Here is a 20759-nt window from a genome sequence, read left to right as displayed (position 1 = left end):
TCTTGAGTTTTTAGAAAAGTTCTTAGCTGTTTATTTTAAAGATCCCATGCTCCTATACTTTTGAGATTCCAACTGTACTTTGATCAGAAATTCTCATGTATCCTTTATGTATTTTATCCCTTAGTCTCTATTTTCTGTCCTTGACTCTGCTTCACACCCCCCAATTTCTTTTACTGTGTGTATTCTCTTCTTAGTCATGTCTAATCTGCTCTTAAATCCATCCAATGAACTATGTTTAAGTTCTTATTATAGTATTTCCAACTTAAAAAAGTCTCCAATTCTCTGCTGAAATTCTTGGTAATATAGCTGTTTAAAATGCAGTGACTAACATATCTAGAGCCTTTCTGGATATTTGTGTCCCCCCTCTAATGGTTTAAATTCAAGTGATTCATATTGTTGGTCATCCATACCTGATCCTTCTGATTGTAGTATTGTAGATGTAATTCAAGAACTTGGGGTCTGGGGTTATAGCTCAGTTGGCAGAGCACTTAGCTAGCATGTGTGAAGCACTCATTGGGTTTAATCCTCAGCACCACATAAAAATAAAGGTATTGTGTTCATATACTATAAAAATGTTAAAAAAAAGAACTTGAGTTATGTTCACTTTTTAAAAAAATTTATTTATGGTATCTATGACAGCAGAATGCATTTTGATTCATTGTATACAACTGCAGCACAACTTTTTCAGTACTCGGGTTGTACACCATATAGTGTTGTACCATATGTGCAGTTATACGTGTACTTAGGGTAGTGATGTCCATCTTACTCCACCATCTTTCTCGCCCCCATGCCCCTCTCTTCCCCATCCCTCCTCCCCCTTTGCCCAATCAGAGTTCTTCTACTTTTCCATGCCCCCTCCCGCCATTATGGATCAGCATCCACTTATCAGAGAGAACATTCGGCCTTTGGTTTTTTGGGATTGGCTTACTTCCCTTAGCATGATATTCTCCAACTCCATCCATTTACCTGAAAATTGCCATAATTTTATTCTCTTTTAATGCTAAGTAATGGTCCATTGTGTATATATACCATAGTTTCTTTACCCATTCATCTATTGAAGGACATTTAGGTTCGTTCCTCAGTTTAGCTATTGTGAATTGAGCTGCTATTAACATTGATGTGGCTGTGTTACTATAGTATGCTGTTTTTAAGTCCTTTGGGTATAGACCAAAGGGTGGGATAGCTGGGTCAAAACTTTCATTCCAAGTTTTCTAAGGAATCTCCATACTGATTTCCAGATTGGTTGTATCAATTTGCAGTCTCACTAGCAATGTATGAGTGTGCCTTTTCCCCCACATGCTTGACAACACTTATTGTTGTTTGTATTCTTATTGTTGTTTGTATTCTGGTGTTGAACATTTCTTCATATATTTGTTGATCGATTGTGTTTCTTCTTCTGAGAAGTGTCTGTTCAGCTCCTTAGCTCATTTATTAATTGGGTTGTTTTCTTTTTTTGTTGTTAAGCTTTTTGAGTTCTTTATATATCCTGGAGATCAGTGCTCTGACATGAATGTGGCAAAAATTTGCTCCCAAAATGTAGCCTCTCTCTTCACCTCACTGATTGTTTCTTTTGCTGAGAAGAAGCCTTTTAGTTTGAATCCATTCCATTTATTGATTCTTGATTTTATTTCTTGTGTTTTAGGAGTCTTATTAAGGAACTGGGGCCTAATCTGACATCATGAAGATTCGGGCCTCCTTTTTCTTCTATTATGTGCAGGGTCTCTGGTCTAATCCCTAGGTCCTTGATCTACTTTGAGTTGAGTTTTGTGCATGGTGAGAGACGGGTTTAGTTTCATTTTGCTGCACATGGGTTTTCAGTTTTCCCAGCAATATTTGTTGGGTTATGTTCACTTTCTTCAGAGAGAATTTACATGTGCTTTGGGAAGGTACCAGAGGTTACTCGTGATCTAGATTCACTTTAATTTACATTCAGATCCTGAGGTGGTTTAAAAAAAGAAAAAAAAATGCATTGTTTGCTGTGGATGGTGAGCTTTAGTATCCAGGTTTATTCTAGACAAAGTAATAGAGGTAATCTAAACCCTCCAGCTGAGGACAGCTTCAAAATCTGGTCAAAATTCAAACAAACAAACCAAAATAAAACCATACAAATTTGTTGGGAGGCATCCAGCAGGGTGGTGAAAGTTCACCTCTTTAGCTGTGCGGGGCTGTGTAATAGTTTTAACATTTGTCCTCTCCCAAACTGGTGTTTAACTGCCACTGTAACAGCATGAAGAGGTGGGCACTTTAAGAGGACAGTGGGCCCTAAAGGATCTGCCCTCTCAGGAAGGATTTTTGGAGTGGTCCCCCTCTCCCTGCCCTTTTGCATTGGGATAAAACAGCAAGAAGGCCTCACCAGATGCTGTCACCTTGATATTGGACCTCCCAGACTCCAAAATTGTAATATATATATATTACAAATCACTCACTGTGTGCTACTCACACCACAGAACACACTAAGACAGGCTGCTTTTCTTCTGGGCTTTGCTAGGCCCACAGTAGCTGACATTTGCCTTGTGAAATCAAGTGGTGGTTGGAGCATTGACCAAGTGGTAGGGTTGCTGATGAGTCTCCCTTGCTCTGCTTTGGGACCCTGACTACCCTAATGATTAAATTTTGTGCTTTAATAGAATTCTTTAAAAAAAGAAAAAAAATGCATTGTTCACTGTGCATTATGTGCTCAGTTTTTCCTACTGACAGAAAGCTTAGTTCATCAGAGAACAGAACCCTGACCTCCTTGACTCCAGGAGATCATGGATACTGGAGGAGCCCTGAATTTGTCTTTGGAAGGCCCAAGGATCAGTCCCTGATATCAAGTGGCAACTATTGAAATAGCAGGCAAAGTACCAAGAGGGAACCAAGAGACCTGCAGGGTTGACTTCATGAACGAGCCTGGGAAGCCCTAGCCAGAGCACCTGAGTCTAATTCATGGCCTGCCACACAGAGCAAGGAGCTCGGTTATGCAGGCTCCATACCTGGTGCAAACCCTGGCTCTTCTGAGTCTCAAGGATGGCATGGTGCCTAAATAACGATATATTAGGAGGGTACGGTGGCGCATGCGTCTATTCACAGCAGCTGGGAGGCTGAGGCAGGAAGATCACGAGTTCAAAGCCAGTTTCAGCAACTCAGTGAGACTCTGTCTCTAAATAAAATATAAAATAGGGCTGGGGATGTGGCTCAGTGGCTGAGTGCCTCTCCATTCATTTCCTGGCACCGCCCCCCAAATCAAGAATGAAATATTAAGAAACTCAGCACCTAAGAGCCCACTTCCACTGAATGCCTCTTTTGGAGACATGCCTTAATCTGTGCTAGTGAGAGGGGCGAACACTGTCTGAGGCTGCTCCTATGTTCTCTCCTCTTTACATCTTCCACTTTTCCATCTCCACCTTTCCCTCCAGAGAGAAGTATGTGAGCAGTGTGCCTCCTATGCTGCCATTCCAGGGTCCTGTTTCCTTTACTTTCTGGTCTTTGCCCTCTTTGGTGTGCCCTGCTTAAGGTCCTGTTCAAGGTTGTTCCTCTACCCTATGACACCAGCCCCAAAAGGTGGTAGTGGGGACCAGAGTTAGAATTCTGATGCTTTGTGCAAAGTGCCTGAACTCTTGATAGAGAAGGTGGAATTGAAAGGGGGCACATTGTTTTAGAAATAAATATGTGGCAGAATCCTTTGTTGATACAATGACGAGATGCAAGAATGGCTTCATGCCTCAGATAAAATCACCTTGTCTATTCTGTTAATTTCCATCTGAACTCTTGTGTTGCTGCATTTTACACATTTTTACTTTGGGGGAAATGAAAGGATTTCTAAGCAAATTAATACTCAAAATGAATTCAAGCAGGGCTGGGGACGTGGCTCAGTGGCAGAGCACTTGCCTAGCATGCTCAAGGTCCAGGTTCAATCCCAGCACAGGCAAAAAAAAAAAAAAAAAAAAAAAAAATCAAGCATAATTCAAGCATAGCACTTAAATTTATTGCCATGTGATAAATCTTTCACAAAAATAAGAAAAGAACTCTGGGTGGCTTTGCAAAGCTGAGGCAGTGATGTGGGTAGAGGCCTTGATGCTGGGGCCCAGGTGGTGGAGGCTGCTGCCCCAGGGGAGCTAGGCCTCAGCACTTGTGCTGTGTAGCAGGCTGGAGAGGAGGAGAGGGAGGCACGTCTGAAGCCAGGGCTCAGTGAACTCAGGGAGCCTAGAGGCCTGAGGAAGTGACCCTCAGTTTCTTGTCAAGGCTTCTGTGGCAGTTTGCTCTTATCAAGATGTCTGGGCTCTTGGGGACCACATTCCCCCCTGCTCCCCACCACATGGATTGACAGTCCTGTATCAGTCCTGGGTCATGGCTGTTCCATGGCACTGCCCAGCCTTCAGACTCAGAGGACAGTTCTGTGGTCTTAACAGACATTAGCGGCTTCACATAACACTTAAAAACCTTTTTATTTTTTGATGCTGTTTGTTCAAAGGAAAAGAAAGCAAATCAGAATTGGAAACAAATTAAAGCTGTAAGCATTTCCCACATAGGAAATAGGCATAATGCTACCTCGAATGACAACCAAGTCATTCCACCTTCAGGTCACCTGCACCCCAAAGCTGGACTGAGGAGAAGGTGTGAGCCACAGCACCAGCCAGAGATCCCACCCAGACCACAGGATGGGAGTCAACGGCCACTCTTGGGGACAGAGGGGCCTGACAACACAAGTGCTGAGAGGGAGGCGGGCCCAGTCATGTGAAGCAGCTGAGTCCCTTCGAGGATCTCTGGGAGGGCCAGGAGCCAGCCCCTGGGATGCATTTGCTTCCTGTGCCCACCTCTCCAGACCCTTCGTCATCTGGCCTCAGGGGCTTCCACTTCACCCTGTCCAAATGAGGGTAAGGGAACGCTCCTAGGCCAAAAGCCAATAAGGACGACCCAGCCCTGGCTTTTCACAGGTGGAAATCACACAGAGGTACACTGAAATGCTGGCATGGTTTTAACCTTTGCATCAGGTATGGTGACTAGATTCCCAGTCCCAGGGGCGCGGAGACAGACAGAGACACTGGTCCTGAAGAACTGAAGGGGTGACTGCCGGCTGAAGCAGCTGCCCAGCCTCATTTGGGTCATGCGCTTCCCATTAGGAAACCTGCAGACGCTTTTTCACATTCTTGACAGTGAAACTAGGCTCCTTGTCTCTACTGGGCAGGGACTGGCCAGGGACAGTGTGTGACTTGAAAGGACAGTCCTATGGTCCTCATACCACGATTCTGCTCAACACAGCTCAGTGGCATGTTCCTCAGAGAAGCTCCTTCCTCTAGCTCAGGGACCAAACCCACAGTTTTCATGGCCCCAAAGCATTTTTAAAGTATTAGAAACAAAGAGAAAATCATGTTTTCCATTTTCGCCTGGATTATAGCATTAATAAATGAGTATCCTTTTGCTTTGACTAGCCTGGTTGAAGGAAAACAACTGCTTTCAAAATTAAGCTTTTCTTTTCCCGGTGATGAATACAGAGCAGATTCACTTAACCTGTGTGACGCTCCAGTTGAGCTCCAGCTGTAGTTCAGAGGCCAACTCTCCCCAAAGGAGCCTTTTTCTTTCTTTGAGGGAAAGACAAAGAGCCTTGAAAGGCTAGTGCTGCACTGCCCAGGCCAGTGTTTAGGACACTGTGACTGCTGAGAGGTGTGCACATGCGAGCGCGCGCGCACACACACACACACACACACACACACAAACACACAGGCATGTGTGCCTACATGGCCAAAACAAAGTCTTAAATGTGCTAACAACAACAACAAAAAAATAGTGTGTACTGCTGTGTTTATCATGTGCCTAGGGCATCAGGATCCTGGGAAGCTCTAGATTTTTGGTTTAGAAATAAAACTGCATGTTGACTAGCAGGTTTTCATGTTTATTATTGTTGTGTGCCCCCAACCCCTTGCACTACAATCTAAGCTGAGTGATCTATTGCCAACTGGCATCAATTCTCCAAATCTAAGTGTGCGAGGGAAACACGTTCGTGATCCTCTCTGATAGAAGACACACTGGGCATTCTGTCTGCCTCTGTTCCCCAGAAATAAAATAACTAGCAGGGCTGTTTGGCTGGGGTGGTGGGAGGTGCGTCCTGCCTCAGTCAGAATCCATTGTGAACAGCTGGACGTCCTGTGGGTTCCAGTACAGGCCCACTGCTGAGTTGTAGACCAGAGACCACACGTAGGGGATGAAAAACTCCTCGGGCTGCTCCTCTTCCACGTATTTGAATTTCAATTCTGGAAATTTCTGCAACAAAAACAAGATGATTTTTATCATTTTTATCATCTGATTTTTATCAGTTCCATGCACAGGCAAGAGCAGCAGGAGTTTGTAAGTGGTGTGGTGAATGGAGAATCCCCTCCCCTAGTCGGTCACAGGCTGGAAGCACCAGGCTTTTAAGACGTTTGCTGTACAATGGATCCTCAGGAAATGTAAATAACTTGTGGCACGAGTGAGTTCTGGTCAGTTAATGTCAGTCTGGCTGACAGTTTGCTGAGGAGGGACCCAAACAGCACATATGACTAAGATGAGACTTATCACAGCTGAGCAAGAGCCCCTCCTTTGGGCCGGACAACGTTCAGGCAAACATCCTCTGGTGTATGAGGCTGGGACCTCATCTGCAGTGTTGAGTCATTCTGGAGATGAGGACCCTCCCTCACAAATCCTGGGCCTTGAACTAAAGAGGGAGACGCTGGCCACAGTATTGGAGTGGGCAGCTTTCCCCATAGCCTTAGCTTTGAAGAGGGGAGCTCAAGGTCACTCTTCAAAGCCTTGCAGGTGCTTTGGGCCTGCACTCCTCAGTCCTGTCCCACAGGGAGAAGGTGAGCCGCTTAGCAGTCTATAGTGGCACTTACATTATAGCAGGATTTGGGCTGTAAATATTTTTAATTTGTGGGCTGGGGTTGTGGCTCAGCGCTAGAGAGCTCGCCTAATGCTGCATTTGATCCTCAGCACCACATAAAAATAAATAAGTAAAATAAAGATATTGTGTCCAACTACAACTAAAAAATATTAAAAATTTTTTTCCTAATTTTATTCCTGACCTATATATGTAATCCAGCTTGGACACAGAATGATTCTCCTAGCAGCCTGAGGAGCAGCTGTGACCTACTAAAGCCTTTGGTACCAGGGCAGCTCTGTTAGGAGAGACTGCAGTTTGGCGATCCCAGTCACAGGTGGGTGGGAGATGAGGGGCAAGCCCAAGGTGCTAGGAGGTGGTGGTGGTGGTGGAAGGCTGAGGAGGAGCGCTGAGAAAGCAAAACCACACATCACAGCCATGACCCCATTACATAGAAGGCCTGGCCCATGAGATTTTCATGCTTTGTTAGTGGCTGCATGCCCACAGATAGTGGCCGGACACTTGAAAAAGTGACAAATGAACGAGTCACTGAAAGGAGGCAGATCTGAAGAACTGCTTGTCTCTGTCTCAGAGTTTGGCACAACCAGGAGGCAACAGGCCCTGAGTCAGGTTTATAGCTGTAAGTAATGTGGAGAAGATGGTCAATCCTGCTATGTACTTGACATTAGGACCGTGACCCAGAGGTTCACAATCTTCCCATTACGTAGTACATTCAGCAATAGTCGAGGAGGAGCTGGGGTTGTGGCAGCTCGCCCTCTGAGGATATGGTGGCTGCAGTTGACCAGAGATGGGGCTGGAGGATATGGTGGCTGCAGTTGACCAGAGATGACACAGAGCCTTGTGCTTGAAGTTCATAGAGAAAACCTAGTAGGGAGCTCAGGGAAGTGACATTTGACTGGAGCCACCTATGTGACATGCCTGGCACATCCTGTTTCACTAGTGGCCACCTTATTAAAAAGAAAGTGGGACCTTACAGTCCATTGCCTTACTGTGTTCACAGCACTTAGCACAATGGGTGCTTATTTCCCGTTAGTTTGTTTACTTGTGGACTGCGTTTCTCTCACGAGAATGCAGGTTCTAGGAAGATGGCCACCACACGAGCACCTGCCATACTAATGACATGAAATGTTTGCTGAACTGAATGAATGAATGACTTCACATTTGCACATGACAAGTATGATTAACCCTATTGTAGAGAAAGGAAAAGTGAGGCTCAACCAGGGTAAGCAACATGCCAGAGGCCACAGCCAGAAGTGGTGGAGGCAGAGGTAAAGGAAAGTCACACCTTCCACCTGCAGCGTCCCAGTCACCAGGGACCCAGTGTGCTCTTGTTGAGAACATGTACAGGTTTTCAAGTTTTCCAACAAATGATGACGAGCTTTAATGTCCCCCCCACCAATAGTACTTAACCTTTGTGCACAAGTGTGAGTGCCCACATTGTGAAACAAAGGGACTGTTCTGTTGGAGCCCCAGGCTCTGGAGGCCTGGACTCTGCCCTGACAGCTACTGCTAGGCTGGGCAATTTGGGGCAAGTCATAGCATTTTGCTAGAATGCGATTTTCTTACCGTGTGTAAAGTGAAGGCCTCTGAGCTTCTTTCAGTTCTGACAGGGTGTGGCTTTATGAGATGACCCCAGTAAGGTCTAAACATTTCTTATCCCCTGTCTGCCTCTGGGCTCTGCTGGGCTGGTCCAGAGAAAAGCCTGAATGGGTGGGGCCTAGGCTCAGCTGAGGTCAAGCAACCCTGAGGTCCAGTGGTTGCTGATTTCTGCTTAGACAGCTTTCACAGCAGGGAGTGAGTGTTCCTGAGCTGTCCTAGGTATCTTGACTATAGATGGCTTGAAAGGTCAAGGCTCTCAACTGCTTAAAACAGCATGAAGTTGCTGTTGAGAAGCTCTGTGGCCTAGAGAGCTTACAGGTAAGCAGGCTGGGCTCCAAGCCTCAGCCCCCAGAGACGGGATCTTCGGAGCATCTGGTATATTATTGGCATATGTCAATACTGTACTGCTAGTTAAGGTCTGACGCTTTCCATAGAAAGGTTCCCAAACTGCTCTCTTCCACGTGTGTGCCACCGGTGGAAAATCACTTGGACACCTAGACAGCTCATGCTTACATCCCTGAGTCCACAGCGCCAGCTCTCTATGTCTCAGAGTAAACAACTGAGCTCTGAGCTAGTATTTCTTGGGTTGTTTGCTTGAAACTTTTTACCAGCACTTGAACAGTTCAGAAAGGAGAATCACGCACAAAAGCAAGAAAAACAAGGACCTGTTCACTGCGTACGCTAAGCTAACACCTGAAAACACAAGGCAAAGAGCTTCCTCTACTGAAATGAATTGTTTACAAGACCAGTGTCCTGGGAGCACTCTGCAAGGGTGAAAAGTCGGCATAAATCATAAGAGTTTCCACAGTGCCTTTCAGCCAACCTGATGAATGTGACGAGGCTGCTGATAGGCTGGGTCCAAACTGCATTTAATTGAACCCCTTCCCCAAATGGCCTGTCCGTCTCTGCAGCTGCAGGGAGACTGAAACAGTCAGCCTTCAACCATGTGCTTCTCTGAGATGTCTTAGAAGTCTGAAGGCCAAGGAAAAGAAAGACAAAAGGTTTTATTTAGCACTAAGAACACCAGGGACACATTTGTTGGGACCCAGTCCAAGAAATATCATGTCTGAAAGTCAAATCAGCAACCCAGAAAAAGTCGCCTTTCCTTTTTGTTTCTTTGCAAGCCTGGGGAGAACAATAATGCCATCCTGTGGGGCTGAGGAGGTCCAGCTTCCTTACTCCACAGTGCCTTTGTCTCTGATCCACCAGCAATACACTCGATAGTGCAGCCCCTGGGTGAGGGCCATGTGGGCATTGTTAGGCCCTCCCTGCTCCGACATGCATCCAGTGCTTCTCTCCCAATCTTCCCTCCTGGTCTTCTCAGGACCCCTGTGGACTCTAGGGCTGCAGGGTGCTGCTCTGGGAAGGTGGAGGAGGTGCTAGGGCAGGAAGGGCCTTGGTTTGCCAGTTAAGGCAAGAGCTAGTGCTAGAACTGGCCAGCACAAGGCAGGGTGCTGGTAATGTCAGTCCAGGCTAACCTGGGAGAGCCCTTGGCATCCATTCCTCTCTGAGGTCCTTATCCTGTGACTCAGCCCAACAAGGAGAGAAAACCCATCTCTGAAGCTTGCAGTTTGGTCTTGATCCAAAGCTACTTACAACAATCCTGTTGTTTTGATTTTTGGAGCCAGAGGTAATGTTAGACTCTCAGTGTGGCCGGAACGTTTTTATCAGCTCCAGTGAATCAACCTACCACAGTGGGACATCCGGACGCCCAGCTCAGACAAAGCAGAGGTCTGATTCAGTGGCGGAGACTTGGATCTAACAAGCAGACCAAGAGTCGCACAGCCCGACTCTGCTGTCAGTTATGCGATCTGATGAAAACCCACAGGAAGTTCAGTGAGCAGATGTAGGGCACAACTGTCATAATTATATTACCACAAAAGTTCAGTGGAGATTTCCAGCTTCCACGTAAAGGTTATTCAGATAGCATCAGAAACTCTAGCGAGCACCTGGCATGGCTCCAAGGAAGCTTAATACAATTTTAAATCAAACAGCTACACAGCACATTAAAAAACTTAAGCCTGGATTAAGCCTCTGAACAGACAAGTGGACGGGTGACCATTGGCAATGAGGTGACCTGAGATCTGCTGGCAGCTGGTGTGCCCTGATGGATGGGCCAAGCCACTGTCCACAGCACAGGCAGGGTTTGTGGTGGATAGTCCTGTCAGTCCTCTCCACAGATTACTGTCATGTGACTTTGGTGACCGTCATGATACAGTGGTACTGCATTTGGGGCTACAGAGGAAGGAGAGGAGTGCCACTCTGCTCCAATGGTGTCATTTAGATTTAGGAAGAGGAACAGGAACAAGCAGGAAGGGTGTCTTGAGATGGGGAAAGGGGGTGGACTGCCAGGTAGCTCTGGCTAACATGGGGCCAGGTTTGGATAGCAAACTGGGGGAAAGAATGAACTGAACAATCAGGAAACATCTATGACATCCACTCAGTGGAATTACTGGTTGAGCAAGACTATAGGGAAGACTCTGCCACGTGCAACAGAACAAGTTACAGTGTATCAAATACTGTAAGCCCTGGCAAAAAGAAGAGTGGGTTGGTCAATGAATAACAGCACTGAACGTGTAGTATTCTACTTTATGTGAATTTATTTATTTATTCTCTTGACGGGGTCTAGTTTTGCCTAGGCTGGCCTGGAACAATCCTCCTGCCTCAGCCTCCTAAGCAGCATACCACCATACCTGGCTATGAATTCTTTAAAAAAGAGTCCAGGAGTAAATTCAAAATATAGAAAATCATGAAGGGCCACTTCTTGGAAGTTATAAATTAAGAAAGACAAAGATAAAATTAAAAAGCCCATAATGTGAGCTCTCAGAAGATGAACAAGACACTTCTTATCCCAGGAGTGCAGCACTGCGGTGCACAGGGCCCGTGGGGCTCTCTGGAAGCGTGCTGCCATCAGGAGGACAACCGTGAGGTCGCAGACACCACTCTGAAGGCCCAGGCCGCCTGGAGCTCAAGCAGCAATTTCACCATTTCTGAGCATCTATAAGTGACACTAATGGCTTCCACATTGGGGAAAAAAAGACTCTTCTACAAAGTAGGAAAGGTACAGGATAAGGTCAAAGCCCATCCAGATGACAAGGTCTCTAAAAGCTTGCCATCAACTGACCAACCAGAATTTGAAGCCCGTGAGAGTCCGAAGCCTGAGCATGTGCCCCTGCTGGGCCCTTCCTTACCAGGTGAGGGGCCGAGGGAAGGAGAGCTTTTCTGTCTTTAGTTTTCAATGTCTTTTTTCTGGGGGCGGATGAGCAGCCTGGAGCAGAAGGAAGGACAGTCCCTTCTGCTGCAGGCGGCACCTGGAAGGGGACCTGACGGTGCAGGGAACCTTGTGAGCATGAGGCTAATGGCTCTCCCTGGACTAGCTGTCAGTGTGGTGTGCCAGCAGTCGGAAGTTGCATTTGTGGGGTACAGGGAAGGTGGCCTCGAGGACTGGTGTGAAAAGTGTGCTCATGTGCTAATATGAGTAGAGAGCAGGTTGAGGATATTTATAATTAAAGTCATTAGCTTTGCTGTGTCAACTCCTCGTCACTGTCCTTGTGCCAACTCCAATTCAGGAGGCTGGAAGGCAGAATGTTTTGATCCTGAGGTAGGAGGGGTACAAAAGTAGAGTTTATTGTAGAACTTATTTTGCTGAAAGTTGGCCCAGAGTAGAGCCAGGAATGTCTGAAACCATTTGTCCTTCTATGGTGGGCTCACTGTCACAAGGAGGACCCAGATGCCTGGCCAAGAGCAAGTTCTCAGGAAACCAATGCATTTCTATGAGATGAAATTCTAACTAGAATATAAGCTCCATGAGGGCAGGGATCCTACCCGCCCACAACAGGGCTCCCCTAATACTCAGAGTACTGCCAAAGGCTTAACAGATATTTGCTGAGCAAATGAATTAGCAAACAACAAATAAAGGGGTAGAAATTATCTGTGGACAAAGTTAGAATTACATATAAAATAAAATGTTGGGAAAATTTGGCCCTGTATACTAATTGAAATTAATGAAATAACTGGTAAAAATTATTTGGGATCAATATTTACCAACTATACATTATAGTTATTTAGGCAATATTTAGCCCATGGTACTCTAAGAACTAAGCGAGCTGTGCTATTTAGAATTTGGGGGACAACAGTCTAACAGGTTAATTTACTTCTCAAGTTGCCTGCTATCCTACCATTGTGAAAGTCTCACCTAGGAAAATCCAGCTCACAGATAATGAACCAATAATGCTAACAGAGAGGGTCATCTGTCATATTTCATACATGTTATGAAACTTCATATGAAATTATGAAAAGGAAATGAACTCCTTAACAAGTTCATGAGTTATAGATAGTTATGGGCTAGACTGATGCATAAAACATAAGCTGAGAAGTTCTATTTTTATTAGTCCTCCCTTACCTTTGACTCTTGTCAAGGTTTTAGTAAGGTTAAAAAAAAAGCAAGCATATGACCTCAAAATGAGAGTTATACCTAACTACTATGTTTGTGATCATCTTTCTTTATGGTAAAAATTTTTCCAAGACTAATTTATGAACCAGGGTGGTAGAAGATGAGGAGTTCAAGGAAGATTCTGAATCTTGTTTAGAGTTGTTGTTTGCCATATTTGAGATACTTTTGCTGGGATTACATGTGTAGAGACATATAGAAGACGGGGGGGGGGGGGACAAGAGCAGAGACAGAAGGTCTGCCCATTGACTTGCCCAGACGATGTGTCACTAAGTAAAGGAGTCTGGGTGATTTTATCAGGTGGGGACATAGACTTTGCCACAGGATGTCCAAAAGATATCTGGAAAGAATTCCAATCAAGACAGATATGGAGATAAGAAATGTTTAATTTCTCAGGAGCTATCTTCTTGGATCACTCCTAGGATTTAAACTGTAAACACACTTGACAGTTTTTTAAGTCTCCAATGGTATCACCCACACTATTAGAAAATCATGCCTTGATTGTTCCTGAGCAAGAGGTAAAAACTAGGCACTGGTAATCAACATTCCTTTGCATCCTTGACAGAAGAGGGTTTTTTTTTCCCCCTTTCGTTTTGCTTTTGGAAAGAACAACCTACTCAGGCTGGGTATAGGCCCTGGGTTCAATCCTCAGCACTGCCAAAAAAAAAAAGAACAACCTTCTCTTGGTGGTATGTGGAAATCCTGTGGTTGCTAAGCCAGTGATGCTTCTCCAATCTATGTAGAGAAAATCATACTTAAATCTGTTTTTTTGATGTGCTGGGTATCAAACCTGGGCCTAGAGCATGCTAGGCCAGCATTCTGGCACCGAACTTTACCCCTAAATGCACAATTCTAAAGAATATTTTTAGAGTGAAGAGGAGGAAGTTCAGTCTGTATCTCCCATGGCCATATTTCCCAGAGATCCAAGCATGACCTGTGATGTACTGAGCCAGTCCTGTGGCTTCCCTTCCCAGCGCGACAATCTTGGCTCCACAGTTGTCCCAAAATGTATCATCAACAAATGTGAAAACACATAATGGATCTGTTTACTTTCTCATAGCCATAGGGACTAACAAAGAGAATTAGGAAATCTAGAAGTCAGTATCTGGCCTTGGCCAGGCCGGCTCCGTGACACAGAAAGGTGGAGAAACATGCCTGGGGCCCAGGACACGGTGAAGGTGAGCAGCAAGAAAACAGGGAAAGGCGGCTCTAAACGGTGCAGGACAATCCAGTTGGTTCAAATTTTGCTAGGAGCTTCCTAGTTCCACTAGTTTACAAACAATTATTTTTTATGTCACTATTGTATCTTCAAAGATGCTGGTGATAATGCAAATCAGAATCTGAATGAGGGGCTAAGAGTTCTTCCACAGAGTAACAACACTACTTTCCATATTGAAGTCCTGAAGAGCCTGCACGGATCCTGCCATGGTTCATCTCCTGCAAAGCTCCATATCAATGATCATAGCAGCACAATTCACAATAGCTAGACTGTGGAACCAATCTAGATGCCCTTCAATAGATGAATGGATAAAAAAAATGTGGCATTTATACACAATGGAGTAATATGCAGCACTAAAAAATGACAAAATCATGGAATTTGCAGGGAAATGGATGGCATTAGAGCAGATTATGCTAAGTGAAGCTAGCCAATCCTTAAAAAACAAATGCCAAATGTCTTCTTTGATATAAGGAGAGCAACTAAGAACAGAGCAGGGAGGAAGAGCATGAGGAAAAGATTAACATTAAACAGAGACGAGTGGTGGGAGGGAAAGGGAGAGAGAAGGAAAATTGTATAGAAATGGAAGGAGACCCTCATTGTTACACAAAATTACATATAAGAGGTTGTGAGGGGAAAGGGGAAAAAAAAGGGAGAGAATTGAACAGCAGCAGATGGGGTAAAGAGGGAAGATGGGAGGGGAGGGGAGGGGGGGATAGTAGGGGATAGGAAAGGTAGCAGAATACAACAGTCACTAATATGGCAGTATGTAAAAATGTGGATGTGTAACTGATGTGATTCTGCAATTTGTATTTGGGGTAAAAATGGGAGTTCATAACCCACTTGAATCAAATGTATGAAAGATGATATGTCATGAGCTTTGTAATGTTTTGAACAACCAATTTAAAAAAAAAAAAAAAGCTCCATGCCACCTTGCAAGCTGCTCCAAGTGCAGGGGCTGAATAGGCAGAATGTTAACCAGAGGGCAGCACAGTGCTCTGGATAAATTATCTGAATTCCCTTTCTTAGACAAAGGTCTCTCTGCAGTTAGAATGGAAAGGCAAAGACCATGCTGAGCTGGAGACTGGCAAGGCTGGGCTCATAAAGGTTTCCCTCCAGAGTTCTAAGAAACGTCCTGGGAAGGCTCATAGCAAATGAATGAACAGCACTCGGAGGTTGACGACAATGTAACAGCGGGGCCTGGTGCCAGCCAGTGATGACTTTGGGCTGGTAAGGCCACAGGAACCCTGATGCTTGGTTGGAGAAAGTGAGTGATGGGGATAGAGGGAGAGGGCCGAAGGGCACTTTGGTGTTTCCCAAGTCATGCCTGTCTCTTCAACTGTCACCCTTCACTCCTACCTTCCTGAAATAGAGGCAGGACCGTTCAGATAGCCCAGAGACTGGAGAGCCACAGAACGTGCTCAGGGTCCTTCTTTATTCTGGCACTGCCACAGAGCAACTAAACAGCCAGCTAAAGAGAGCACGTTTTTATTGTCAATATTGTGACAGAAAAGAAAAATAATACTTCAAATTCTCTGCTTTCCAAAACCAGTGCAGAGACAGGATAATAAACAAGGGCAGACAATGAGTATAAATCAAACATGATCTAGATCTCAGCCTGCCTGCCCCTGAGGAAAATACTCACAGAAAGCTAACAAATGTGAAAGTACTAATATTTATAAACTGAAGGTTGACTCTTTCACTTACAAGTCTGCTCTTTGCCATTCAGGAATCTGCTTTTACCCTTTCCTGGACGACGAAACTACTCAGTATGTGAGCAGTTCAAAAAATTGGCTACCATATCCAAACTGGAGTCTTGAACTAGTCTCAGGGGACATTAGAAACTCAACTGCATAGGCACAAAGCCATGCCATTTGAATTTTTCTCTATTTTTTAATGAAGATCACATTTTCATATTTTATAACATTGTGAACAAGCAACAACAGGGCAAACAGTTTATAAAGGAAAATTATGTTGCTAGGTGGCAAAGGGATGACCCTGGCTGAGACTAGGACACCAGGGTAGATGAACAGGCCACTGCTGGAGCCCTGGCCTTCATGACCGCTCAAGTCCTGGTCATCAGGGCCACAGAGGAGCACACTTGGTGCACGGCGGCCAGAAGCAGCCAGGTGAGGAAGGTGGAGGTGTGTTTGATCTGCGTGCTGCAGATATGGAGTCCAGCTACGATCCCAGCTATCAACTCAGGACTCTGGCAGGAAGACACCCTGTCTTGTGCCATTCGTAGTCAGAAATCTGAAGCTGTGCCAGATATAATGCTCCGTCTTCTGTTCTGCTTTACTTCCCCAGGTGGGACAGCCTGGAGGTGGCAGGAAGCAGCAAGTTGACACTTAATGCTCTCTAAGGCAGCTATCATAGTTACCAATTATTTGAAATTTAAATAAATGTCATAAGAAAGCATAAACTTTTATGACCATTATGTACCCCTGCCATCTAGAATGATAGCATAGAGGAAAATTCAGGATGTCTGAATTGTAGAGCTGGCCCTGACACTGACCAACTTAGACCAATAATGTCACCTCTTTGACACTGAATTACCTCAGCTGTAAACCATCATGGATGACCAGGTGTGCTCTGACCAGCGGCCAAAGACTGGTCCTGCTGGTGAAAGGATTCCCATGGGGCTGCAGGTCCAACATGGGCCAGGTGGGGCTACTGGCTGGACTCAGTGCTGCACGTGGCCTTGTCCAAATGATGCCATCGAAGGGCCCTAAGAGAACTCATCTCCTTCCTATGGCAGAGGTCATAGCCAAAGGAACACTGAAAAGCAGAGAGCCTCTTCTCTTCTGTCTTTTGGTCTCTAACACTATTTTTTCAAATCAAGATTCCAGAAAGCAATAAAACATCTGAAGGTGATGTATTTAAATACAGTCATTTCCAAAACATGACAGTGGTCTCAGAGTAAGTAAATGCACTTAATAGAGTAGGCTTTAATTATTCCAAATTTACTTCTTCTAATAAAGAAAGAGGTATTGCTTTTCTCTTGCTGTCTGGGATCAAGCAAGGATAATTTGGTTTGTTAGACACTGCAAGCATGAACATAAACAATATTGGAATTTACCTTGAAAATACTCCCAAAACATTTTAAAGGATCTTTTGAAGGAAAATTTTTTTTTGGGGGGGTACTAAGGATTGAACTCAGGGGCACTCGACCACTGAGCCACATCCCCAGCCCTATTCGCATTTTATTTGGAGATAGGGTCTCACTGAGTTGCTTAGCACCTCACTGTTGTTCAGGCTGGCTTTGAACTCATGATCCTTCTGCCTCAGGCTCTCGAGCTACAGGGATTACAGGCATGTACCACTGAGCCTGGCTTTGAAGGGTTAAATAGTCAACATACTATATCTTAATATTTGGTTATAAGAAGCAATAGATATTCTTTTATATTTGGATTTATTTAGAGAAGAGAATACAAAACTGTTTATTTTTGTAAAACAAACAAAAACAAACAAACAAAAAAACCCTCCCATGTTGTTGCATAGGCAGAATTAATATTTTCAAAATGGCCATACTATGAAAAGTGCTATATAGATTTAATGCAATTCCTATTAAAATTCTGATTATATTCTTCACTGGAAAAAACAGTTCTGAAATTCATTCGGAAAAATAAGAGAGACCCAGAATAGCAAGCCTTAACAAGAAAAGTGAAGTAGAAGGCATCGTAATACTAGACCTCAAATTATACTACAGAACTATAATAACAAAAACAGCATGGTACTAGAACCACAACAGGCATAAAGACCAGTGAAATAGGATAGAAGACACAGAGACAAATCCACTTAAGTACAAATAACTGTTACCAGACAAAGGTACCAAAAACATAATTGGAGAAAAGGTAGCCCTTTTAAACAAACAGTGCTCGGAAAACTGGGAATCTATATGTAAAAGAATGAAATTTAACCCCCATCACTTAACCTGCACAAAAGTCAACTCAAAGTGGACCAAAGCCCTAGGAATTAGACCAGAAACCCTGAAATTGCTAGAAGAAAACATAGACCAAATACTCCAACATGTCAGCACAGGAACCAACTTCCTTAACAAGACTCCTAAAGCACAAGCAATAAAACAACAAACAAACAAACAAAAACCAATAAGTGGGATGACATCAAATTAAAAAGCTCTACATAACAAAGGAAATAATTAAGAGTGTGAAGAAAGAGCATACAGAATGGGAGATCTTTGCCACCTGCTCCTCAGGGCATATCCAGAATATACAAAGAGCTAAAAAAAAAAAATCAAAACCAAAATAACCCAATCAATAAATGGACGAACAGTTACTTCTCAAAAGAAGAAACACAAATGGTCTTGACAAATGAAAAAATGTTCAACATTTCTAGCAATTAGGGAAATAACAAATCAAAACTACATTGATATTTCATCTCATTACAGTTAGAATGGCGATTATCAAGAATACAAATAGGGGCTGGGGCTATAGCTCAGTGGCAGAGTGCTTGCCTCATACATGTGAGGCACTGGGTTCAATCCTCAGCACCACATAAAAAAATAATAAACAAAATAATAAAGATTAAAAAAATACAAATAATAATAAATGTTAGAGAAGGATATGGGGGAAAAGGTACACTCATACACTGTTGGTAGGACTGCAAATTAGTGCAACCACTCTGGAAAGCAGCATGGAGATTCCACAAAAAAAAAACAGGAATGGAACCACCATATGACCATATCCATATCCAGTCATCCCACTCCTCAGGATATATATCAAAAAGATTTAAAAATCAACATACTGCAGTGACACAGTGACATCAATGTTTATAGCAGCACAATTCACAATAGCCAAGCTATGGAACCAACTTAAGTGCCTTTCAACATATGAATGGATAAAGAAAATGTGATAATGTATATACAATGGAATATTACTCAGACATTATGGCATTTGCTGGTAAATAGATGGAACTGAAGACTATCAGGCTAACTGAAATAAGCCAGTCCCGAAAGCCAAAGGTCAAATGATATGCAGATGCGAATCCAAAACTGGGGGAAAGGGGGGGGGGTAAAAAAATAAGAGAGAGAAAGGAAATAAAAAAGGGAGAGGGAATTTCAACAAAATAGAGGAAAGATCAGTGTAGTAGTCAAAGAGGTTTGAAGAGAAGGAAGAAGGTACAGGAAAAGGAAAGAATAGTGGAATAAATCTGACAAAACTTTCATATGTGCATGCACAGATATGGCCCAGTGAGTCCTAGTACAGGTGTATCTATAGGACACTCATTAAAAAAATAAAAAGTCAACTGTGTATCTGACATTATATATAGCTAAAAAGAATAAAATAAAATTTTGGTCTAAATAAGAAAACGAGGTGAAAACTATAAATCTTCCCTATGTAGGAGCTGGAAGTATAGCTCAGTGGTAGAATACTTCCCTAGCATGTTCAAGGCCCTGGGTTCAATCCCTAGCACTGGGGATGGGGTGGGGTGGGGGAAAGAAATGAAAGAGAACTAATGTATACTCACTAAAGCATGACAACATAAATTCCTGGGACTTTAAAAATGTTGCTTTATTTTCAAAAGAAGCAGATTTAGTAATAGAAAATGTTGTGCTTTTTCAAAAAAATAATTAATTTGTTCTAATTTGTTATACATGACAGCAGACTGCATTTCAGTTCATAGTACACAAATGGAGCATAATTATTTCTCTGGTTGTACACAAAGTAAAGTTACACCATTCATGTTTTCATACATTTACCTAGGGTAATGATATCCATCTCATTCCACCATCCTTCCTACCCTCATACCCTCCCTTACCCTCCCTCCCCTTTGCCCTATCCAAAGTTCCTCCATTCTTCCCATGCTCCCTCCCACCCCCATTATGGATCAACAACCACTTATCAGAGAAAATACCTGGCCTTTGGTTTTTTGGGATTGACTTATTTCACTTAGCATGATATTCTCTAACTCCACCCATTTACCAGCAAATGCCATGATTTTATTCTCTTTTAATGCTGAATAATATTATATTGTGTATATAAACCAGTTTCTTTACCCATTCATCTACTGAAGGACATCTAGGATGGTTCCAAAATTTAGCTATTATGAATTGAGCTGCTATAAACATTGATGTGGTTGTGTCACTCTAGTATGGTGTTTTAAAGTCCTTTGGGTATAGTCCAAGGAGTGGGATAGCTGGGTCAAATGGTGGTTCCATTCCAAGTTTTCTGAGGAATCTCCATATTGCTTTCCAGATCGACTGCACCAATTTGCAGTTCCACCAGCAATGTATGAGTGTGTCTCCCCTCACCCCCACCTCCACCCCCACCCACCGCATCCTCACCAACACTTATTGTTGCTTGTATTCTTGATAACTGCCAGTCTGACTGGAGTTAGATGAAATCTTAGTTTTTTAAAAAATATATATACACATATTTTCAGTTATAGATGGATTCAATACCTTTATTATTTTTTTTAATGTGGTGCTGGAGATCGAACCCAGTGCCTCACGTATGCCAGGCAAGTGCTCTCCCACTGAGCCACAACCCTGGCCCTAGAATAGTTTTGCTTTACATTTCTGTAATTGCTAGAGATGCTGAACATTTCTTCATATATTTGTTGATTGATTGTATATTCTTCTGAGAAGTGTCTGTTCAGTTCCTCAGCCCATATTTTGATTAGAT

At 43.6% G+C, this 20759-nt stretch overlaps 1 protein-coding gene across 3 annotated transcripts in view; it reads right to left on the bottom strand.

Annotated features, from left to right (window-relative positions):
* Positions 1-5848: 5848 nt before the first annotated feature.
* Dym (dymeclin) overlaps positions 5849-20759 on the bottom strand; it is a 337787-nt gene continuing 322876 nt past the window's right edge. For all 3 annotated transcript variants that reach the window (XM_040273249.2, XM_005323076.5, XM_040273254.2), the window contains one exon: positions 5849-6237. In XM_040273249.2, the coding sequence (XP_040129183.2) occupies positions 6088-6237 (150 nt within the window). In that variant the 3' untranslated portion in view covers positions 5849-6087. The remainder of the gene's footprint in view (positions 6238-20759) is intronic.

This window comes from Ictidomys tridecemlineatus, chromosome 13, assembly GCF_052094955.1.
Source record: "Ictidomys tridecemlineatus isolate mIctTri1 chromosome 13, mIctTri1.hap1, whole genome shotgun sequence".
Taxonomy (NCBI): Eukaryota; Metazoa; Chordata; class Mammalia; order Rodentia; family Sciuridae; genus Ictidomys; species Ictidomys tridecemlineatus.
The sequence above is the reverse complement of the archived record's forward strand: the minus strand, read 5'-3'. Positions and strand labels throughout refer to the sequence as shown.